Consider the following 23,237-nt stretch of genomic DNA (forward strand, 5'->3'; position numbering starts at 1 on the left):
TCCCCCTCATTCTCTCACTCCTTCTCAAAAAAAAAAATCCCTCTAAGAAATGCATTTCTTAGGCATTTACAATTTTGAATCTAACTGACTGGTATTTTATTCTTTAGGGTAAAAGTAAGTAGGATTAGGAGGATGGAGGAACTCCCATCTGCAGCTGAAATTCAGAAATTGCAGGAAGACTTCATCTTCAGTAATAAGGGTCATATACAAGAAAATCAGTCATTCATCCAGTCATCCAGTATTTAATAAGTTCTTTCTATATATGTGGTACCTTAATAGAAATATAGGAAGTTACTTGGGAGTAAGAAAAATCAATAAATTAACTAGAAAATCGAAAAAGAAAAAGAAAAAAACACTAAAATCAGAAAATTTTAGGACAGAAAATCTAGATGAAAACCCAGGTAAGGGAGATAAACCAGCTTCAAGAAAATGAGACATACATAAATTATTCTTCCAAAAGGCAGATAATTGCTTGGAATGTACTAGGCCAGAGGTATCTCTAAGAATCCACTTTGGACACACTGAAGCAAAAAATATCAAAGTAAATCCCAGTAAAAGTCCACCAAATGGCCAGCTGGCCTCAGGTTTCCCATGAGTGCTGTAACCTTTATGGTTGATGCAATGCAATGAGCCATATCACACAAAATTACAGCAAGACCACAACTAAAGACTGGCAGTGATTTGTTTGCTGTGGAATCACAAACTGTTATTATTGCAGATCATTGCAAAGGGCTCAAGGCAATGAAAAACCTAAGAAATACCAAAAATATAACCCCGGCTGGTAACTAAAAGACTATGTTTGTCAATTCTGAAATCCCTGAAATGATTTCTCAGAAAACATTTTCAGTTTTTCACTAAAGAATGTACTGATTTTATATATATATATATATATATATATATATATATATATATGTTTTATATATATATAATATTATATTAATATTAGGTATTTTAACACCACAAAGTGAACATTCATGAAATAATCAGGTTATTCACAAAGTAACTGAATAATTAGGGAAGAGCATGAAACAGAAAGTATTACTTTCTGTTGTTTTATTAGCTAGAAATTTGCTTCTAGCTAATAAAACAAAGAAGGGTAAGGAAAACTATTAATAAAGAGCAAGATCAAAAGTACCTCACAATCTGCATGTAGAAAAGAGTTTTTGTTTGTTTCTTCTTTCCTTAACTGTGGCTGGTATGGGTATAGACATGACTGCCTCCTAGAAATCATTGCAGATTCCCTCCTCCATTCTCAGGTACATTACAGTGGTATACGACCCTTCAAAGCTCAACTCTTTCCAATAAAATCTTATTCCATAGTATTCAATGTTTCTCCTTAGGGAGACATTAATTTAAATTAAATTTTTTCTCCTTAGTGGGTAATAATGAAAAACAATGCGACATACTCTAACAGTCTTTTAGTCATTCATTCTTAGTCATTATTTCAAAAACATTTATTGAAATAAATGCCCAACATCCAGGCACTGATGAATGGTCAGAGATATCCCTCCCCCTGTCCTCAACAACTCTTAATATATTCAAACAGCAAGACTGTTAAGCAACTAGCCATAATAAAGGAGTGCTTGGAAACACAGAAGAGGTATCCAACTCAGCCAAGGCAAGAATAGGAATCAGGACAGGATCTTTGAAGGACAGGGCTTCAGAACTGAGTCCTAAATGACAAGTCAAAGTTAGACAGACAAAGATAACATGTATAAAGGGTCCCAGAGAAACACATGGGGCACAGGGAGGGAAATGAAATACTTTAGTATGACTTAAGCTTAGTGTGAGGTAAGAGTATAAGGAGTGGGGCTGAAATCTTATGTAAAAGTCAGAAACTGAAGGGCTTTCATACAACATTGAGAGTTTAAAGTTTTTCCTGAAGGTATCAGAGCCACAGAAGATTTTAAGCAGAGATTTAAAATATATTTAGTGTTTTTGAAAATTTATTTTGGCCATGGTGTGGAAAACGGACTGCAGAGAAAGTAAAAATATTCTTATATTAATCCAGGTGAGATAACATTGGCCTCAAATAAGATAACCGGGGCGTGGGGGGTATGGATGAACGTAAGATCTGAGGGCTGTGGAAATGACAAGAATTGACAGTGGTAGAGGCGATAGAGATAAAGGACAGATAGATGATAAGGATGACATCAGTTTCTAGCTTAAGCAATTGGAACAGAAACAGAAGGAGGATTAGTTGGAATTTGAGGTAATTTTGGAACTTCCAGGTAGAGATTTTCATTATACGTATGATATTCAACCGTGAAACACAGGAGGAAAATCCTTGTTAAAAACCAAATGAGTAAGTGAAGCCATGAGAGTAAAAGAGATCATCAAGAGAGACCTTGGAGAATGAGAAAAGGAGATGGACAAGGACAGAACCCTAAAAACAAAAACATCTAAAATATGCTCGAGAAAGAGTAGCACTTAAGAGCAATTGAGAAATAATAGGAAGGAAGAGAAAATCAGACAATACAGTACATGCATGTGGTAGGTAGGTAGGGCTTTTGAAAGAGGAGAAAACAGTCAGTGGCATCAACTGTTATCAATGCTCCAAAGAAAGTGACTGAAAGTGTTCTTCCAGTTAACTAGCAAGCACTCACTGACTAACCAGAATGAACTCATTGGTAATCTTTATGAGACAAATTTCCAAAGAGTTTGGGGGCAAAAAGCCATATTATAGTAGGTTGTGAAATGAGCAGAAAATAAAGAAATTGTGTCATTAAAAGGTGACAACTCGGGATGCTTGGGTGGCTCAGTCGGTTAAGTGTCTTCCTTTTGGCTCCAGTCATGATCCCAGGGTTCTGGGATTGAGTCCCACATCAGGCTCCCTGCTCAGTGGTGAGCCTGCTTCTCCCTCTCCCTCTGCCTGCCCCTCCCCCTGCTTGTGCATGGACACACACACACACACACACACTCTCTCAAATAAATTAATAAAAATCTTTTTTTTTTTTAATGTTGACAACTCTCAAGAAACTTAATTGTGAAGAAGAGAGAAATATATGAGTAGCTGGATGGGAATGTGTATGAACGAAGGAGGGTTTTTGTTTCTGTTTTATGAAGGAGATATGAAAATTAAGTACCAATGAAAAAGAGCCAATAGAGAAAGAGAGTGATAAAGAGAGAAAGACACCTAGGAAAGCTGTAGAAACATCCAACAAGACTTAACTGTTTTTCATTCTTCCCAAACCTTGAATAATGACTTGGAGAGAGAGAAACAAATTCAGGAGATTTCCCTTGGAGACAAGAACCATATCAAGAGAACAGTCTATTAGTAGTCTGCCCTTAGATCTACCATCTGCTGAGAGCATTGTGCGTTAACCTTTGCCTTGTCTTTTAGAAAGGGCAAGGAATCAACTGATGGATCTTACTAATGTTCACCTGATGTCAGTTTCCATGAGAATGTCCAGTCTTATGTAAATAACCATAGATGTGGTCTCCTTGATTCTATATACAGTAATTTAAATAGATACACTCCTTGCCCTCCAGAAGCTCACAATAAAAAACAGATGACAGGGACACACATCTACCACCACCACGACCACATGAGGTCACAATATTACAGTAAGAGAACATGATGCTTCTTAAACAGGAATTTATATTAGGTACGAGTTTGGTATTTGTTATTTCTGGATATGAAATACATGAAAGTTTTATTGGAATATTGGGTGGGGTTAGGAAAAGCATTACTGGACTTCCACAAAAACAGAAGAGGCCTGGGAAATAAGTGGGGAGGGAGAGTGTGACTGGATTATAAATTCTGAGGAAAAAAACTTGTATGTTGTATCTCCCACCACCAGGCTTACAAAAAGCTCAGTGAATAACAGTAATTGACTGATTGTATAAAGTCCTAGATCCAGAGACTCATTATTAGAAAAACTAGGTTTTCCAAATAGGTTCAACTAAGGTGGAACAGGTAAGCCTGGATGGAAGGCAGAATGCATTCTGGGAATCAAAGGATTAAAAGGGTATGAAACCTGAGACTGGCTAGACAAGGTTTTCAGTGATGGAATATTACAGACTAATCAGGCTGATGATGAGACAGTTCGGGAGAATACTGTAGAGATTAGTGTTGGAACCCAAACTAGATACTACTACCTCTTGGTTTCAGAGAGAAAAAGTGGATGTGGAAGAACAGAAGTATTTGGTAATAAATAGAATACTGGTATAGCCAAGATTTTAGCATTTTACTAATGGAGGGGAAGAAATTTTAACATTTATTCTAGAAAATTCTAAGTTCTTAAGATTTCAATTAAGAGCTACAAAGATAACTCACATGAAAATAGGTTTTCTTTTTTTGACTTGGTTATTCATAAATCTTACCTAGAACATCTTTTATTTAAGATTTTTTTAATTTAATTTTTTTAATTAAGATTTATTCATGAGAGACACAGAGAGAGAAAGAGGCAGAGAGAGAAGCAGACTCCATGCAAGGAGCTGGATGTGGGACTTGATCCCAGGTCTCCAGGATCACACCCTGGGCTGAAGGCAGCGCAAAACCGCTGAGCCACCTGGGCTGCCCTTACATAGAACATCTTGCAATGTATTCTAGCAGGCGAGAAGTATAAATGACATTGGAAAAGAAAGTTGGGGTCAGATTTTTTATGTTAACAGAGTTTTACCCATGGTTAAAAGCTAGCAAAGGCAGTATCAGGACTCTACCTCAATCTTTGATTCTTAATCCTGTGGTCCCAGAAATTTTGGAAGGAGAAATGGGCAATATGCCACAGTTAGAATATTACTACTATAACTTGGCAAGAAGTTGAGGACTTGAACAAACAGGGACAAGAAAGGGAAGTCTGGGAGCGCCTGGGTGGCTCAGTGGTTGAGCATCTGCCTTTGCTCAGATCGTGATACTGGAGTCCTGGAATCAAGTCCCACATCAGGCTCCCTGCAGGGAGCTTGCTTCTCCCTCTGCTTATATCTTTGCCCCTCTCTCTGTGTCTCTCATGAATAAATAAAAAAAAAAGAAAGAAAGATGAAAGAAAGAAAGAAAGAAAGAAAGAAAGAAAGAAAGAAAGAAAGAAAGAAAGAAGAAGAAGAAGAAGAAAAAGAAAGAAAGAAAGAAAGAAAGAAAGAAAGAAAGAAAGAAAGAAAGAAAGAGAAGTATGGATTCCAAAGAGCTTGGAGGTGATGGTAACAAGATCTGACAACTGAGTATATGGTGCAGGTAAGAAAGAAGGATACATCACAATGAGTGTGGGGTTTCTCCAGAGATGACTCACCACACAGTGCAATTTGGTTGTGGCATGCCAATGAGATGAATGTGTGTTCTTATGTCATCTAAGAGAAGGAATTCATAACAATCTGCTTAAATAAAGATTATCATGACAATGAGACTGCAACAAAAATTACTGCTGAGACAGCCCTGATTATAAAAAAAAGCGGAATTATTAAGGATCTGTGATTTTTTTTCCCCTCTACCACTACTCCTTAGAAAATATGCTCCAGTATTTTCTAGTCAATTGAGAGGTAGAGTTTGACTGAATTAGAGGGTTGCTGGAAAGTATATAGCAGGGTAAAATAACTTATTGATACTAAGAGATTACAGAATATTAGAAATTGAAAAAGTATTAGAGATCACTTAGTCCAATTATTTCCATTTAAAAAAAAACTATTTATAGACCATTTCAAACATACATAAAGTGAAGAAAAAATAGCATAATGAATCCTTAGGGTAACCTATCACCAATTCAATGGTTATCAATTTATAGCCACTCGTTTCATCTTTATCCACACCCTCAGGTAACTGTAATAGTATATATTTTAGTATGAATCTCTAAAATATAAAAATTGTTTTCTAACATGTAATAATGTCAGAAGGTGTTAGCAAATGCTATATCCAATAAGGGGTTAATCTCCAAATATATAAAGAACTTTTACAACTCAACACCAAAAATCCCAAATAATCCAATTGAAAATGGGTAGAGGAATTGAATAGACATTTTTCCAAAGAAAGATATAAACAGTCAACAGACACATGAGAAGATCTCAACATCACTAATTATCAGGGAAATACAAATCAAAACCACAATGAGATCTCATCTTCTACCTGTGAGAGTGGCTAGTATCAGAAAGACAAGAAATAGCAAGTGTTGGCAAGGATGTGGAGATAAAGGAACTCTACTGCACTTCCAGTGGGAATGTAAGTTGGTACAGCTGCTGTGGAAAACAGTATGGAGGTTCCTTAAAAAATTAAAAATAGAAATATTATATGATCCAGCAATTCCACTAGAAGTTCTTTACAGAAAGAAAACAAAAACACTAATCTGAAAAGACATATGTACACTTATGTTCATCGCAGCATTATTACAATAGCCAAGATATGGAAACAACCTAAGTGTCCATCGATAAATGAATGGATAAAGAAGATGTGGTGTATATACACAATGGAATATTACTCAGCCATAAAAGAGAATGAGATCTTGCCATTTGTAACAACATGGATGAACCTAGATGATATTATACTAAGTGAAATAAGTCCAACAGAGAAAGACGTATGTGATATCATCTCATGTATATGTGAAAACTAAATAACAAAACAACTAACAAACAACACAAAAAAGTGAAACAGACTCATAAATAGAGCTAACTGATGGCTGCCAGAGGGGAGGAGAGCAAAAGGATTAACAAATGGGTAAATGGGATGGAATGAACAAGCCATAGGGATGAAAAGTACAGCATAGGAGATACAGTCAATGATTCTATAATAGCATTGTATGCTGACAGGTGGTAGGTATACTTGTTGTGAGCATAGCATGAGCTAGCTGTTCAATTACTATGCTGTACACCTGAAACTAATGTGACCTTAAGTGTAACTATACTTCAATTGAAAAAGAATATGAATTCAATAGAAGTTAGCAGAATTTTTTCTAAAAAAAAATCATCACATACCCCCAAATTAACAATAATTTCTTAATACTATCAAATATTTGGCATTCAACATTTCTCCAATTGTTTCATAATTTTTCTAGATACATCTCTGAAGTCTTTTTCATCTATAGATTCCCCTTCTTTTTAAAAATTTTCTTGCTACTGAAACAGAAGCCAGGCAATATGTCTTATAAAGTTACCCACATTCTAGATTTTGCTAAATGCATCCCAATGGTGTCATTTTACGTGTTCTTCCAAACCTTGTATTTCCTCTAACCTGACATATAGAGAGGCTTCATGAGATTCAAGTTCAATTATTTGGCAATAATGCTTCACAGGTGATAGAGAAACACATAGCTGGCTCTTTTTTGGTCCAAACCACCCCCCTTATTTTTATTCAAGATTATTTATTTATTTGAGAGAGAGAGTGCATGGGCACAAGCGCATACCCTACTATGACCAGAGGAAAAGCAGAGGGAGAAGCAGACTCCCCACTGAGCAGGGAACCAGACCCAAGACTCAATCCCAAGATGCTAGGATCATGACCTGAGCTGAAGGCAGACGCTCAACTGACTGACCCACGGAGATACCCCAAAAGCCCTTATTTTTTAAGTATGGATTAAATTAAAGACTCACTATTGTCAAGTGGTTCACATAGTGGTAAAATCAGGAACAAAACCCCAGCCTTTTCGTTCTCTGTTCTCTACTCCTTTCATTATATCATAAACTGTTAACATCTTGCTGAGTGATTATAATATACCAATTACTCTGCTATGTATTATATGATATGGTCCCACCACTCACCACTTATTACCTAAGCTATAAATCCAAAAGTCATTCTAGGTTTCTTCACTTCTCTTATTTTCATTAGTTTTATCCATTCATTCCATCCTTTCTACCCCCATAGCTACTGGTTTAGTTTAAACCTTTTGCATTGCTTTCCTGAATCACTAAAATAGCTTCTTGGAGCCCCCATTCTCCATAACTATCTTGCTTTCTTCAACCCAAATCTACCTTGTCAACAAAAGATTTTTCTAAGTTACAAACTTAAATATATTATTTTTCTGCTTTAACCCTTTGACATTCTCCCATTTCCATGGGGGAGTCCATATTCGTTAATGTACCCTATAGGCCCCTCCATCACCTGGCTTTTGTCTCTCCAACTGCTCTCCTCTTCATTACTTCCACTCACAATATTCCAGTTTATTGAATCATTGAAGCTTTCTGAATGTTCCAGCAAGGATACATAGTGATTAAAAGTAGACTCTAGAATTAGACTTGACTCTAATCTCTATTTTCCCCTATTTACTAGCCATGTAACCCAGAACATAATTACCATTTCTGTATCACTTACCTCACCTGTAGAATGGGAATAACCCCCTGAATTATTTCTCTCTCTGTGTGAAAGATGACTGAAAAAGCACAAGTAAAAAACTAGCATAAGAGCACTCAGCAAGTATTAGACACTGCTGGTATCATTATGCTGTTCATTCATTTCTATATCCTTTAAATCTATTCCTAAGAATATTTTCCTTTTCTTTCTTGATAACCTCTCCCTAATTAATAACCTAGAAAATTCCTATTCTGATATCTAAGCCTTGTAGATATTTAATTGCTATGCCCTATGGCTATAAGTCTTTCTACACCACTGTGAAAATTTTAGACAGGGACCTGATCATTCTTATATTTGGCTCTTCATGGCCAGGAATATGGACTCTCCACTGTCCTGGTTCAGTGAAAACATAAAAAATTCAAGTTTGGTAAACTGAACAAAATTGATGCTGTTGACTTTAATTATATCAATTTAATTCACGAGTCACTGAAGCATATTTTAAGAAAAACATAAAATAATTGATATTAAAACATTAACTGTTCATCAGCTCCTTTCCTTTTTATTTAGTTTCTTTTATTACTAAATTAGTAATGTAGAATTGAATCTGAGTGTAAGCTTCCTTTGCTTTCAACATATTGAAAATGTGTATAATTATAAAATTTTTAAATGGCTAAATCTTTTGCTATTTATTTTAACTCAAATCCAGTATATTATTATATATATTCAGAATTCAAACTATTCATCTTCTTCTAAACCTTCAATTAAATTCCACAATGCAAACCGCCTGGCACTGGAACCACATTTCATGTTTATTCAACTGAGCCTGTGTCTTGAAAAAGTGTTGAAGTTTGGGGGTTTTCTGGTGAGAATCCACGTTCTGACATCACCTTGCTCATACCAGCGATTGGCTGTTGGAAGGCAAAGAAGAGTTTATAGCCAGTCACAGCGAGCAAATGAGTGAGTGAGAGAGCAGAGGAAATATTCAATCTGTGTCACTCACTCCTGTGAGCCTGCTTCCTCACTCCAGAACTGCAAAAGGGTAAGATTTACTATGACAACTTCATTTTCTTAAACTTGAACACTCCACATTTTACATCTCTGGATCTGGTTTTGAATTTTTTATTTAAATGTTGATGTTACTGAATTGTATGGAACGGCTATGTAATTTAACATTTGCTTATCATTAAACTAGTACCTCAGACTTTAGATTCTTTCCAAAACGTTCAGCTTATTAATCTATGCAAGTAAATAACTTCTTAATATTGTGCACATAAACTAGAAAATTTTGCGTTCTACTTTCTATCTCTTCACCTCACAAATAACTGTTTGTTTCCTCGTTCTGATGTATTCAGGATAACCTGACTGAAATACTATTTTTCACTTGTAAATCTGCCTCAATGTATGCAGATTTCACCATAAATTATGTATGATCTATACTTCAATTATATACAATGTCTTTTCAGTTAAGTTTAGTTTCATAGTGTTAGCATCCTATATCTCTCAAATCAGTGTGGAAAAATATATAGTACTAGAGAAATAAATAATGTTGATAGTTTATCGTACTCTTCCCAATGAAAACTTGTAATTAGATTTCCAAAACTATCCTTTAAAAATGTTTGAATTGTTGTCTGGGTTCATAGTGGTCACTATAGACGTCTTTGTTTTTTATGAATCACAAAGTAAATAAAATGAGATTTATGTAGGCAGCCAATTGCTGCCTACATGAACCACTTGGTTCTTTTTATATTATTCCTGCTATGTTTTTATCTATTGTTTTTATGGTTTTCTATGAGAAATTTATGTAATCAAAACCCTTTCTATAGTTCCATGTATTTAAGTTTTTAGCTCTTTAAGGGACCAACTCTTTTCATAAAGCTGCAGTAATAATCTCCCTGTTTGCTGGCAAGCTTAACCATGGTGACAAAGTTCAAAGTATTATTTAAGCACTCAATAGCAATAAAAAAAAACTTCTTAGACACATGGGCCCCCTTCAGGGGCAAAGCCTCTTTATTGTTGTGTAGCCATTAAGAACTTTTACTAAAGTAGACAGACTGTGAGGAAGTATGTAGGCATCAATATCAAAAGATCTAGACTGCCACAAATAGAATGTGACTTATGACCCAAGACACCTTCTTTAGGCTTTACATCTTACTCAGTATAATGTTTTAGTGTTAGATACTCAGTAAGGACGCAATAAATTGTGGCTAATGACAAAATGCAAAATCAAACTGCAAAATATAGTATATGACATGGGTTTTATACTACCTTTTAAATATTACTTTTCCAAGCGTGTTTATGGGGAAATTGCCATCATCAATACATATTGCTTATAAAATGCTGCCAAAGCTGTCACTCTCAGCTAACCACTCTTAGTTAACTTATGTATACGTCAATGCAAATGCGGGGGTATTAGTAGTAGGCTTCTAGCTAAATTTATTCAACCTCTATTAAAATAGGATTTTATCAAATAGAATAAAATTAAAGTAGGATAGAATTTTGCCATCCCTCTCTTTTTATTTATGCGGAATCTATGTGGAGGTGAGATCTTTGCATGGCCACAAACCCCAGGAGAGTTTGGGAACTACTCTCATTTTGAGAGTTGCACCCTCAATTCCTCCATAGAACTGCAGTCTCCATGATGACTATTGCCTTGACCCTGAAGAGCCCTTGATCCATCCTGTGACAGTCTCCAACACTAGTGATGGAAAGCTTAAATGGAGCTGCAGAATAACATTTTCTGAGAAAATTTGCCCCTGAAATCCCAAGGTGAAGTTCTGATGAACTCTTCTCACAAAATCATCCTTAGACATGGCTGTTTGGTGTTACATGCTATGAGAGTAGTATTTCACATATTATGGATCATTTCATACACACACACACACACACACACAAAAAAATACAAACTATTCTAAGGTATTCATAGGAAGATGGCTTCTAATTCCAATCTCACAAATCAGCTTTTAGTTCAAATAGTTTTATATAGAATATAGAATATATATGTATATGTAGAATCACTGGTGTAAAAACAATCATTTAAATGTATTCAGTTTGCATTTTTTTTAAAGGTTTTATTCATTTGCACACAAGAGAAAGACAGAGAGAGAGTATAAGCAGGGGGTGGGAGGAGAGAGGAAATCAGATTGCCTGCTGAGCCAGGAGCCTGACATAGTTCTCAATCACAGGACCTGGAGATCATGACCTGAGCCGAAGGCAGACGCCCAACCACGTGAGCTACCCAGGCGCCGTGCTTAGTTTTTAATTATTAAAAAAAAAAAAAAAGTCACATTACTACACTAACAATTCAATTTCTTAGCTGATATTCCTATGCCAATGATATTGGGAAGCCTCCTTTCTCAGTGTGAAGTAGTACACTAAGCATTCAAGCCTCAAGCCTCTTATAGTAATGAAATGGTCTGCCAATGACAAATCACAGCCGATAGGATAAAGCCAAATATGGAATTCAAGATTACTTGAACAAACAGGTAAAGTCAGTTTTCTACCACTTAAAAAAAGGAACAATTTTAAAATAAAAGCCAGAAATTTGATCTTAATTAGTCAAAACTATAACTATACAGAAAGGAAAACAAGTAGTTCATCTTCTAGTATGGATAGAAGTTACACTCCCAGTTTCAATATTTATTAACCTTATCACTTCATTAATTCCAGAAGCAATCACCAAAATGAAGACTGCTTTAATTTTGCTCAGCATTTTGGGAATGGCCTGTGCTTTCTCAGTAAGTTCTATATTAAAAACCTATAGTTATTACCCTTTTAGTATTTTTATTTAAAAGAGAGAGTATGTAATTATTAAATGTTTTTTTAAACAGATGAAAAATTTGCAACGAAGAGCCAAATTAGAGGATTCTGAAGAAAATGGGGTAATTGTTTAGCATACTTTCTTGGCCTGACTATACTTGCTCTAGATTTATTGCACATTAAACATGACTATATCATTTATTTTGTTTATGCAGGTCTTTAAGTATCGGCCACGTTACTATCTTTACAAGCATTCCTACTTTTATCCTCCTCTAAAACGATTTCCAGTTCAGGTAATTATAAAAGTTAATTTTTTTCCCACCCATTATAATTTAAAGGAAATCTTATTTAACTACGGGACATCTAAATTCAATTCTCACCGAAAGTCTGCCAGAAAGATTTACTTACTAAAAAAAAGTTTGCTTTTAATACAACACAATAAAATTTATTCCTAAGTTCTCTTTTAAAGCAGAGATATACACACAGAAAATAATAGCATTTGGGCCCAGTCTAGAATGATACAATAAAAGCAAATAGCATGGTACAGAATTCAGGTATTTTGGCTAACTCATTGACAAAATAGACAACTTTATCTGTTATTGACAATCAGTGATAAGGCCACTGTCATGTTATAGATTAGTCAATACTGTCATATCACTGTTAACATTCAATAATTTAGAGTTCTTTAATTGATAAGGAAAAAATTTACTTCATAAAGAGCAGAGACCATTTTTAAAAACATTCCTGATAATCAGTGGTGATTGCTAAAGATTTTCTGAACCTCAGACCTGTGTTGGTCAGCAGAGCAATATGTCATGCACTGGAACATAACTATAACAGTAGTGTATCTCAAGAATTGCAGAGGAAAGAGAAATTCACGAAGAAAACTAAAAGCTTGTGAGAGAAACAAAACATCCTTAAAATTTGTAAACAAGAAGAAAAATAATAAACACCAAAAAAAATTTTTGTTTTTACTGGGTTAACAGTAAAGAAAGCCTTTGAAAAATTGAGAGTGTGGTGTTGATTTACAATATTCAACAAACCAGAATTGTGCTATTTTTATTACTATACAGTTTGGGTTCAGAGCACCAATTATGCACGATTTGACCCAGGATTCCTAAGACACTAAAAGCAGTCAAGATGCTGAAAACGATGCCTCAGCACAGTGGCTTGGCAGAACATCCTACCATATGTTGGGCTAACCCATTTCTAACTCATACAATGATAGGAAATGATAATCTTTAAGTATTTATAGCACCATAATAAATATGGGGAATGTATGTGGCCACAGAAATATGAGCACAGATAACACAAGAGTTGTGGGTTTTCAGAACTGTCTTCCATTCTTTGGTACACCTCAGACCCACAAATACACAGTGTTCTTTTGAATGTTTGCTTCATTCCCTTTCTTAAACTAAATGGAAATAATAAATTTAAATTTCTAACTAGCTCCTCAATTTTCCTAAAATATCACATTAATTAGAGATATTCCCTTCTATAATTTTTTATAGTCATAAATGTGATCTAATTATAATATCCATAGTGAAAAGATATTAGGAGAGGTTATATTTTTAATTATTGATAAATTCAAAGTTCAAAAATCTTTACGTAGATTTTTAATATACAAAATTTAGAGAAATTATATGCAAATTCATTTCAACTAATGTAGAATTTGTAAGACAGTAGTATTTCAAAAATATTCAATAAAATGTACACCCCAATTCAATAGTCTGACCTAGGATTGATGATCCATTCTCTTACTTTACGGGGTTTGATTTCTAGCATTTTCCCCTAACATGTCTACTTATATATTACCCTTAGCTCTGTACTATTTATTCTCTTAAGTCTATCATGTATTTGGTACCCAGATTGTTACCTTAAAATACATTAAGCTGTATTGGCCTTAAAATTTATGTTTTATGCAAACAAATCTGTGTTCACATATAATAATTTCTTTTTTTGAGATTTATCTATTTATTTTAGAGAGAGCATGCACAAGTGGGAGGAGAGGCAAAGGGAGAGGGAGAAAGAGAATCATCAAGCAGACTCTCCGCTGAGCATGGAGCCCAATGTGGGGCTCAATTCCACAACTCTGAGATCATGACGGAGCAAAAATCAAGATTCACCTGCTTCACTGACAGAGCCACTCAGGCATCCCTACACATAATCATTTCTAAAATACCAACTTCCATGAAATATCATACTAATCATAAAGCTAACAACAGTCTACCTATAGCTTATCTATCTGCTTGGCTATAGAAATGAAAGTCTAAATAACCTTAACACCCTAAATACTTTTAATTGAGGAAATTGCTTCGTTTTGGAATCAAATGTCATTTGAATTATACGTGCATTCTTTGAGGGAAGAAACTTTATATTTATTATATTAGACTGATCTCAGCTATCACAGTGCTTGACACATGGAAACTGTCAGTGTTTCCAACTCTATCTCTTGCTACCACCCTCATTTGCAAAACAATGCCTGAAACATATATTTTGGGATTGAATAAATGGGAATGACAGAAGTTGAAAGGAGTAATGGCAAAATATACATACATACATATATGTGTGTGTGTGTATGTGTGAATGTGTGTGTATTTGACTTCTGGAAGAATAATACGACTCAGTTACAAACTGGAAATAAGACATTAGAGAAAGAAAGGAAAAAAGAAAATGTCAAGGCTTCAGGGCATTTCATGAAGTTTCAAAATTGTTCTCACTGCAGACACCAATTGAAGAGAGAGGTGGTTGGGAAAGGAAGAAGGCTAGAGGTGAGGAAGCTTGTAAAGAGATTCAAACACACCCACAGAGACAAATTACATTGCAAAACTATGCTGTCCTATTAACTAACAAATAGAAATACTTTACATGTAACACTATGCTTTATTCACCCTCTGGGCTAGGGAAAGCACAAACATTAAGGTCATGGCAGTGGAAGAGCAGGTCTAATTATTCTCTTTTCCATCCATGGTTATTCTTGGCTCAAGGGGACAAGCATTCCTTTTTCTTGGATGGATGACACAGCCACTGAAGATTGAGCTCTACAGAGACAGCCTTAAGCATGAATGTTTCCTCATATCTGATCTTTAACCCTGAAGTTCTTCTGCAGCTATATTTTCTAAGACCACAGTACTTAACCGGGTCATCAGAATCAAAGCTAAGATTTGTAGGGCTAAAAATGACAGAATCTTAAGTAGGGTATCCATTTATCTACCTGGTGGTGTTAAGGGCAATTGCAGAAAGAGAAAGAAAATTCAATTTATCATTGAGAAAAAGATGAAAAATCTCCTTTACTGTCTTAAAGTCTCGATAACAGGTGTTTAGACATATATTTCCTTCTAAAAAGTAGCAAAGCTTCTTAACTTATATTTTTATATACAGACTTCTTGGTTTAAAATATTCTCATTCAATATTGAGCTCTTTAGAGGAATGGTACTCTATAAGTCTCCTAAATGAGTAAGTGAACTAATTTTACTCTTATATAATTGTTACCTCATATATATATAAATCTCATTTATATAGAGAGAGGCTTATTTTATGAAGTAGCTTTAATTAAACTGAAAGATACTAAAAATTATATGCAAATCTAATTTCAAGTCAAATTCTAATTTAAATTCACCAGGAGCTCATTATTTAAAAGAATCATTTAGTAACTTTATTTCACAATAAGCCTAATCATCATTTCATTTATATTTTATAAAGAAAATAAAATAATGTGATTATTTTATTTTCTTTATAAAATTACATTACAGAGATTTTTGTTACAGAGATTTTTACAGAGATTCCCTCTCTGGAAAATAAATTGAACCAGATAATCCTCTTATTCTTACAGAGTTAGGCAATTTTGTGATTCATTGCTAGTTTTTACATATAAAATGTTTCAACATATTTCCTATGCTTTTGGGGTTGAAGATGGAGTATCTCATTTTATATCTTGATCACTATAAAATGCCTTTTTCTCTCTAACCTCATTTTCTACATTCCCAACTCCTCATATCTTTTTCTCATATTCTCATTAGAACTATTCTAAGTAAATAAATCAATCAAGATGCTAATTAATACTAGTTAGGGAAAATAATTGTGCATATTTTACCTAATTCAATCAATAGGAAAATAGGAAATTTCTTTTGGTGCTGAATGTATATATACATATATATGTACACAAATATTCATATATGTATGAATTCACATATATATACATTTTTTTAGAGCAGTAGTGACTCATCTGAAGAAGATGGAGACGGTGACAGCTCAGAAGAGGAGGAGGAGGAAGAGGTAAGGAATTTCTGCAGGATTTTTTTATAACAAACCAGGCAACATAAAACAAATAGGAAACTAGTCTACTGTAGTCTGGACTTAGCAAACAGCCACTGCCAGTTTACCAACTACCCACAGTCTTCTATTTTGGACAAGGGGAATGTTACTGAAATTAGAATCAACTAAAATTACCTGTTTAAAATACTACTGCAGGTACTTAAAGTTACCTGTAAGAGGTATACAAAAACAAAATGTCTCCATTATAAGTGGAAGAAGTATAAATTCTGATAAAAAGAAAAGAAAATATTATTTATACTTATGTGAACAGAAGACCATGGTAAAAGACAAGTACCTAAATTCAGTACAATACTTGTTTTAAGGAGTGAATTTAAACTCAATTTACAAAGTGGGTAGTATATGAAAAGCTAATCTTATATCCTCTATAACATTATTGTGATTCATCTGTCTTCCCTGACCCACAAAGTAGGGTTTTTCTAAAAGAATGGGAATTTCATGTCCTTTTGTCTAATAATACAATTTATGTTCTTACAGAAATGCAAATACTCAAGATGTATAAATATATATAGCACTATATAGTACTACATATTTTATACACAATACTACATAGTCCTCTATAATACTACAAATTAGTGTAGTTCCTGGCTAAAATTAGTGTAGTTCATGGCTAAAACTCATCTGTATATCTTGGAAACTGTGCTAACATGTTTATAACTGACACTCTTGCTCAAAATACTAATTAGGTACATTTTCCTGGATAGTCAATTATAGCTATCCACTGTTTTGGGGACCTTCTAAATTCAGGTATTCTTAAGTGCTATTTATGAATGGGCAGTAACAGTCAAAAATGGATCATGTATAAACATCTGCTATCTTGAAAACAAAATGGTATGGGAACTTTAAAAGTGACAAATAATTAGTTTGATTTTTTAACCATAAAAGTATCATTTCCCGTACTATAATTTACCCTAATAGCTTAAGGAAGACCTTACAAGAATATCAACCCAGTACCAGGAAAAATGCCACCCACTAAATCCCACAACATTTTGCCCAAAGTTCCACTTAGTAATCTTACATAAGAACTAAGCTGGGGTAATCCATTTAACTACAACTATTTGCTGTACAGTGATCACAAAATTGCCTTGCAAACTAGATTTCCCAATTAGACTACACACCTTTTGGCAATGGTTCTTCATTTGTTATGATGGTAGTTGAGAATGGAGGATGATAAGGACACCTTTAAAACTCTGATGAAATCACACACACTCAGAATCTTGCCAATAATCTTTGAACATTTATCATCCTCCCAAAACTTATCTGCAAATTCCTTATGACCCAGAGGACTGGAGATCATGGGTTTCATCTCTGTTTTGGGGAGAAACAGTGCTGTACCCTTCTTATATCTCCTCATATTGCCTAGCTCAGTTTCTTATACAATATATGGTGCCCAACAAATATCTGGTGGTTTGGTTTCGAAAACTTCAGAGAATAAATACTCCAAACATCATTCATTAAAAGTGATTACAGCAAAGTGGATGAATAAACCTGGAGGCTTCTATCTTGAAGAGATTCTACAACTTCCTTTTCCCCATTTCTTCCCTAAAATGTCATTGACAATTCAGGTTAAATACACAGAGTCCCCAGGAATTGTATTCATATAAGAGGGTGCTTAGACATATTTTCTATTTGGTGGTCAAATATTTTTTTCCATTCCTAAACTATTCAGCCTCACTTTTAAAAAAAAACCTTTTATTTAAATATAATATATACAACACAATTGTCATATGTATATAGGTCATTGAAATTTCAGAAATTGAACACAAGTATAACCAACACCCATATCAAAAAGCAGCACTTGCATCCATTTCATTTTATTAACCAAACCCACAAAGAGCAACTGCTATTTTAAGGCCTAACATATTGGTTTTGCCTTTTTTTTTTTTGTACTATATAAATGGAATCACACTTCATATATTCTTTTGTGCGTGGCCTCTTCCACTCTCAACTTCAAAGATTGATCTATATCGTTCTACAACTGTACATCTTTTTTTTTAAAGATTTTATTTATTCATGTGAGACACACAGAGAGAGGCAGAGACATAGGCAGAGAGAGAAACAGGCTCCATGCAGGGAGCCCGATGTGGGACTCCATCCCTGAACTCTGGGATCACGCCCTGCGCCAAAGGCAGATGCTCAACCGCTGAGCCACACAGGCGTCCCATACAACTGTACATCATTCATTCTCATTGTCAGTATCTCATTACTACCATAATATATTATTCTTCTGTTGATGGGCATTTAGGTAGTTTCCAAGTTTGAGCTATAACAAAGAGTGCTGTTGTAAACATTCTAGTATCCCTTCTTGTGGACATATGCATTTATTTCTGGAGACCATTTTACTTCAAAATAAAACTTCTAAGTCTAAAGGTCTGCATATGTTCAATCTGAATAGAGTCAACCAAAGCAGATGTACTATGCTCGCCTTCTATCAGTACATCAGTTGCTCCATATTCCAGCCAACACTTGTTTCTTTCAGTCATTTTAGTCATTCTAGGGGGTTAATAATACTTTTTTAAAAAGTATTGCTAATTTTCCTATTCAAAAAGATATTTGAGACTTAATACCCATCAACAGACTGACCTGTTTTCTTTTTTAATTCATTGCAACACAATATCCTCAAATAAAGTATCTAAAAAAGAAAGGGCATTGTAGGAGAAAATACAGAAGTTCATGAGTTAAGAGTTTGGATCTTTAATCATGACCTTGCCACTAATGAACTACCATCTATTTGACCTCATGCAAGTTATTCATCTTACTGGATGTCAGGCTTTTCATGTGTAATATGACAGTACAAGACCTAAATTGTATGTTCTATTCTAAGAATCTTTCCTCCTTCTCCTCTGAAAGATTTAGTCTGTTGGAATAAAGCATAAACATGAAAAAATAAATAGTATGGTGTTTGTGGGATATTTGACACAATTAACTTAGAGACTGTTTGGGGGTAGATTCTAGTAGTCCCAAGAGTTTACTGAAATAGTGGAATTTACAAATTTGATGAAATAAACATATTCTTCTTCAGTCACTTTGTTTTAGTAATAAGGCAGGCTAAATCTGGGTTGTGTTTGTTTTATTTTTTAGATTTTTATTCTTCATATACATTTTTATTTTTTCATCTAACATTTTGGTTTAGAACTTGTGGGTTATCTTTTTTTAAGTTTTTATTTAAATTCCAATTAGTTAATATACAAGGTAATATTAGTTCCAAGTGTACAATATAGTGAGTGGTTCAGCACTTCCATACAACACCCAGTGTTCATCACAATTGCCCTCCTTAATCCCCATCACCTATTTAAACCCATCCCACTTACCTCCCCTCTTGCAACCATCAAATTTGTTCCCTATAGTTAAGTCTGTTTCTTGGTTTTCCTTTTTCTTTTCTCCTATGTTCATCTGTTTTATTTCATAAATTCCACATATTAGTGAAACCATATGGTATTTGTCTTTCTCTGGCTTATTTCACTTAGCATAATATTCTTTAGCTCCCTCCACACCATTGTAAATGGCAAGATTTCATTCCTTTTCATATATATATATATATATATATATATATATATATATACACATACATATACATACCACATTTTCTTTATTCATGTTTTAAATTGTTAAAACATAGGATGCCTACTAAAGTGATCTTAGCATCATAATCTCTTTTAAAATACATCGAAATGAATTCAATTTTCCAGTACTCATTCAAAGTAAATTCTATGTGTATGAATTTCTGATTTTTAATATTAGCTATGATTCACATCAGATTAATTCTATTGACAAACAACTGTCTAACAACATAAAGGCCAAGAATAAAATGTTAAATAAAATTATAGTAATATTAGTAGGATTATAATAAGCATTCTTTTGAGGAGTATTAATTTTTTAAAAACATCTTCATGTAATCAGATACTACTAAAGATCTTTTGGAGTGTTTAGTTTCTTCAATTCATGATAAAATTGATTGTGTGTCAAATGCTTAAAATCTTCTGAATACTCCATACAATACAGAACTGGCTTATATACTGGCAGATGAATTTTGAATTAAATGTGTTTTCTTGTCTACATACTTGAAATTCAATGAAATATATTCACTTCAGTAAATAAGACATGCAATCAATTTGTTTGAAGAGAGGGATTTCCATAAAAGTTCATTCTGAAAAAAAATATCCTAGGCATAGTGTGAACATTCATATAAATCATCCTCATCATCAAAAACATCATAGTGCATTATAAAGGGCTCAGCTTTTTAAATTAGAAAGATACAGCTTCATTACATATGATAAGACCTTTAACAAGTATTTAACTTTTCTGAGCTCACTTTCCCTTTCTAAAGAGAACAATAATCCTTCTTACAAGCCTACTATAAAAAATAAGAAAAATAGGTATAAGTTCTCAGCTGATTTGTCAGCATATGTAAGAATCCGTTTACTACCATGTTGTAATAGTATTGATAAGACTTTAAGAGCCCAAGGCATGTAGAATACCACATACTCAGATATGCTGAAATTATTACATAAATATTTTTTATTGATTAAATAGAATACAGAAATGTCTAAAACAGACTATGGTGAGGTAAATAGAATAACTTTGAGTTGAGTTCTAAGCAGTGAAAAGTGCAAATGGCATAAGAGGAATTAAAACTATTAGCATTAGGTGATGAACTGGCTGAGGAATATAATGTTTATCTCAATAATGACTCATGACTCCAACAAATTTTGAGTTCTCTTCTAGCTAAAATAACTTTTCTTGCTCTGGATATTTTCACCAGGAGACTTCAAATGAGGAAGAAAATAATGAAGAGAATGCAAATTCTGATGAAAATGAAGATGAATCCGACGCTGAGAACTCTACCCTCTCTGCTACACCTGGCTATGGAGAGGAGATCACACCCGGAACAGGGTACATAGGTCTAGCTGCAATCCAACTTCCCAAAAAGGTAATAATTCCTCAAAAATGTTAAATCTGATTTCATTTTTTTACTGAAATCTACAATCACCCTGACACTAAACACAGGGTATTTCATATCAACTTGTTGAAAAAGCAAGAGCAGGTTCAATTTCCCCATTTACAAATAAGGAAAGATATTTTCCCAGGCAAGTTCTCATCCCATGTTGTTACACTGACTTCCTACATTATAACAGAAGACTAAGGGCAAGCATCTTAGCAATGAATAAAAGGTCCTGAAAGATGCCACTGCATTTCAGGGAAGAGGATCCCAAGACAAAGTGAATAGCAAAGCTACAGGAAACCATCTCCCACTCAGAAAGCATATTTATCGAGTACATTTTTCTCCATCAAAACTCAATAACAAAGGTACTAATTCTGAATTTTTAAAATACTCATCAAATTTTTTGTAAGTTAAACTGGCTTCAATTAAAAAATACATCTAGAACAAGACCATAGGTATATCCTGTGTTGAATGAATGATCTTAAGTTTTTACATTTTCACACCTAGATCTGAATTCTTTCAAACTTTTCTTTACAGGCTGGGGATATAAGACACAAGGCTACAAAAGAGGAGGAAAGTGATGAAGAAGAAGAAGAGGAAGATGAAGAAAATGAAGAAAATGAAGCAGAAGTGGATGAAAATGGGCAAGGTATAAACAGCACCAGCAGCAACAGCACAGAGGCAGAAAATGGCAATGGTAGCAGTGATGGAGACAATGGAGAAGGTGAAGAAGAAAGTGTCACTGAAGCCCATTCAGAAGGAACCACAGAGGCTGGAAAGCAGAACAATGGTGGCTCTAAGACAACACTCTCTCCAGATGGTGGGTTTGAACCTACAACTCCACCACCAGAGCTCTACGGGACTACCACCCGACCATCTGGGGAAGCCACCCCCAATGGATATGAGGAAGAGTATGAACAAACAGGCACCAATGAATATGACAATGGATATGAAGTCTATGAAAGTGAGAATGGAGAACCTCGTGGGGATAACTATCGAGCCTATGAAGATGAGTACAGCTACTATAAAGGGCACAGCTATGACAGCTATGATGGTCAAGATTACTACTACCACCACCAGTGAAGGCTCAGCCTGGGATGAATTCATCCATTCTGGCATTTCATGTGGCTACCATTTTCAAAGTTCAACTCAGGAAGGTGCAATATAACAAATGTGCATATTATAATGTGGAATGGTGCTACTATTCCAAAGTAATTTCTGTAATTGCTTCTGTTGCTTTTCCCTGGTATGTTATTGAAAGCTTATTGTAAATCAGGGCATTTAAACTAATCTAAGATTGAGTTCAATTAAGTGTTTTGAGTTTGTAGTTCTATAAATAGTATTTTTAATATGTTTGTACTATTATTATCTGCTAAAACTACTCTTCATGCAAGTGCTTCTACGAATTAACATTAATGACACTATATACAAAATATGTGTAGTTCTTTAATCATACTACCTAACACTGTATATTATGTTTAATCACCATCATCATCTATTTTTATGTGATCTTTATGTATCTATGGATTTTATCACAAATAAAATGCAAACCTTCAAAAATGTTATAATAAAGAAAAAAAAGATTCAGAATTGAAAAAGATGAGTCCGGGAGGGAGCAAGTGAGCTAATGGATTTATCCACTTATTTATCCAGCTTATTTCCACTATGGTTTAAGACTCAGAATAACTATAAGTATTTTGTCATGGATAAATCTACATAACTAAGATTTTGACCTGCTTGTGGGCATAGTCAACCATACATATCAGGAGAATAAATGGCTTTTGTTAGAGTTGCTAGATTTAACAAAGATTTAGGATGTCTAGTTAAATATGAATTTCAGATAAACAATGAAGAACTTCTTTTTAAAAAAATTTTTTTTATTTATTTATGATAGTCACACAGAGAGAGAGAGAGAGGCAGAGACACAGGCAGAGGGAGAAGCAGGCTCCATGCACCGGGAGCCCGACGCAGGATTCGACCCCGGGTCCCCAGGATGGC

General features: G+C 34.3%; 1 protein-coding gene across 1 annotated transcript; it reads left to right on the forward strand.

Moving 5' to 3' along the window:
• The first annotated feature begins 9,108 nt into the window (after nt 1-9,108).
• On the forward strand, nt 9,109-22,799 carry IBSP (integrin binding sialoprotein). Its single transcript, XM_077882546.1, has 7 exons — nt 9,109-9,248; nt 11,876-11,943; nt 12,037-12,087; nt 12,181-12,258; nt 16,175-16,240; nt 21,060-21,227; nt 21,777-22,799. The coding sequence occupies exons 2-7, from the start codon at nt 11,890-11,892 to the stop codon at nt 22,320-22,322; spliced, it is 963 nt and encodes a 320-aa protein (XP_077738672.1). The 5' UTR covers nt 9,109-9,248; nt 11,876-11,889; the 3' UTR covers nt 22,323-22,799.
• The last annotated feature ends 438 nt before the right edge of the window (nt 22,800-23,237 follow it).

Source organism: Canis aureus, chromosome 33 (assembly GCF_053574225.1).
Source record: "Canis aureus isolate CA01 chromosome 33, VMU_Caureus_v.1.0, whole genome shotgun sequence".
Taxonomy (NCBI): Eukaryota; Metazoa; Chordata; class Mammalia; order Carnivora; family Canidae; genus Canis; species Canis aureus.

What these genes read in the sequence shown, in the direction of transcription:
- IBSP (XM_077882546.1), top strand. Translation starts at nt 11,890, where the DNA reads ATGAAGACTGCTTTAATTTTGCTCAGCATTTTGGGAATGGCCTGTGCT. An exon ending in GAATGGCCTGTGCTTTCTCA is followed by an intron (nt 11,944 to 12,036) that starts GTAAGTTCTATA and finishes TTTTTTAAACAG; the next exon opens with ATGAAAAATTTGCAACGAAG. An exon ending in AGGATTCTGAAGAAAATGGG is followed by an intron (nt 12,088 to 12,180) that starts GTAATTGTTTAG and finishes TTGTTTATGCAG; the next exon opens with GTCTTTAAGTATCGGCCACG.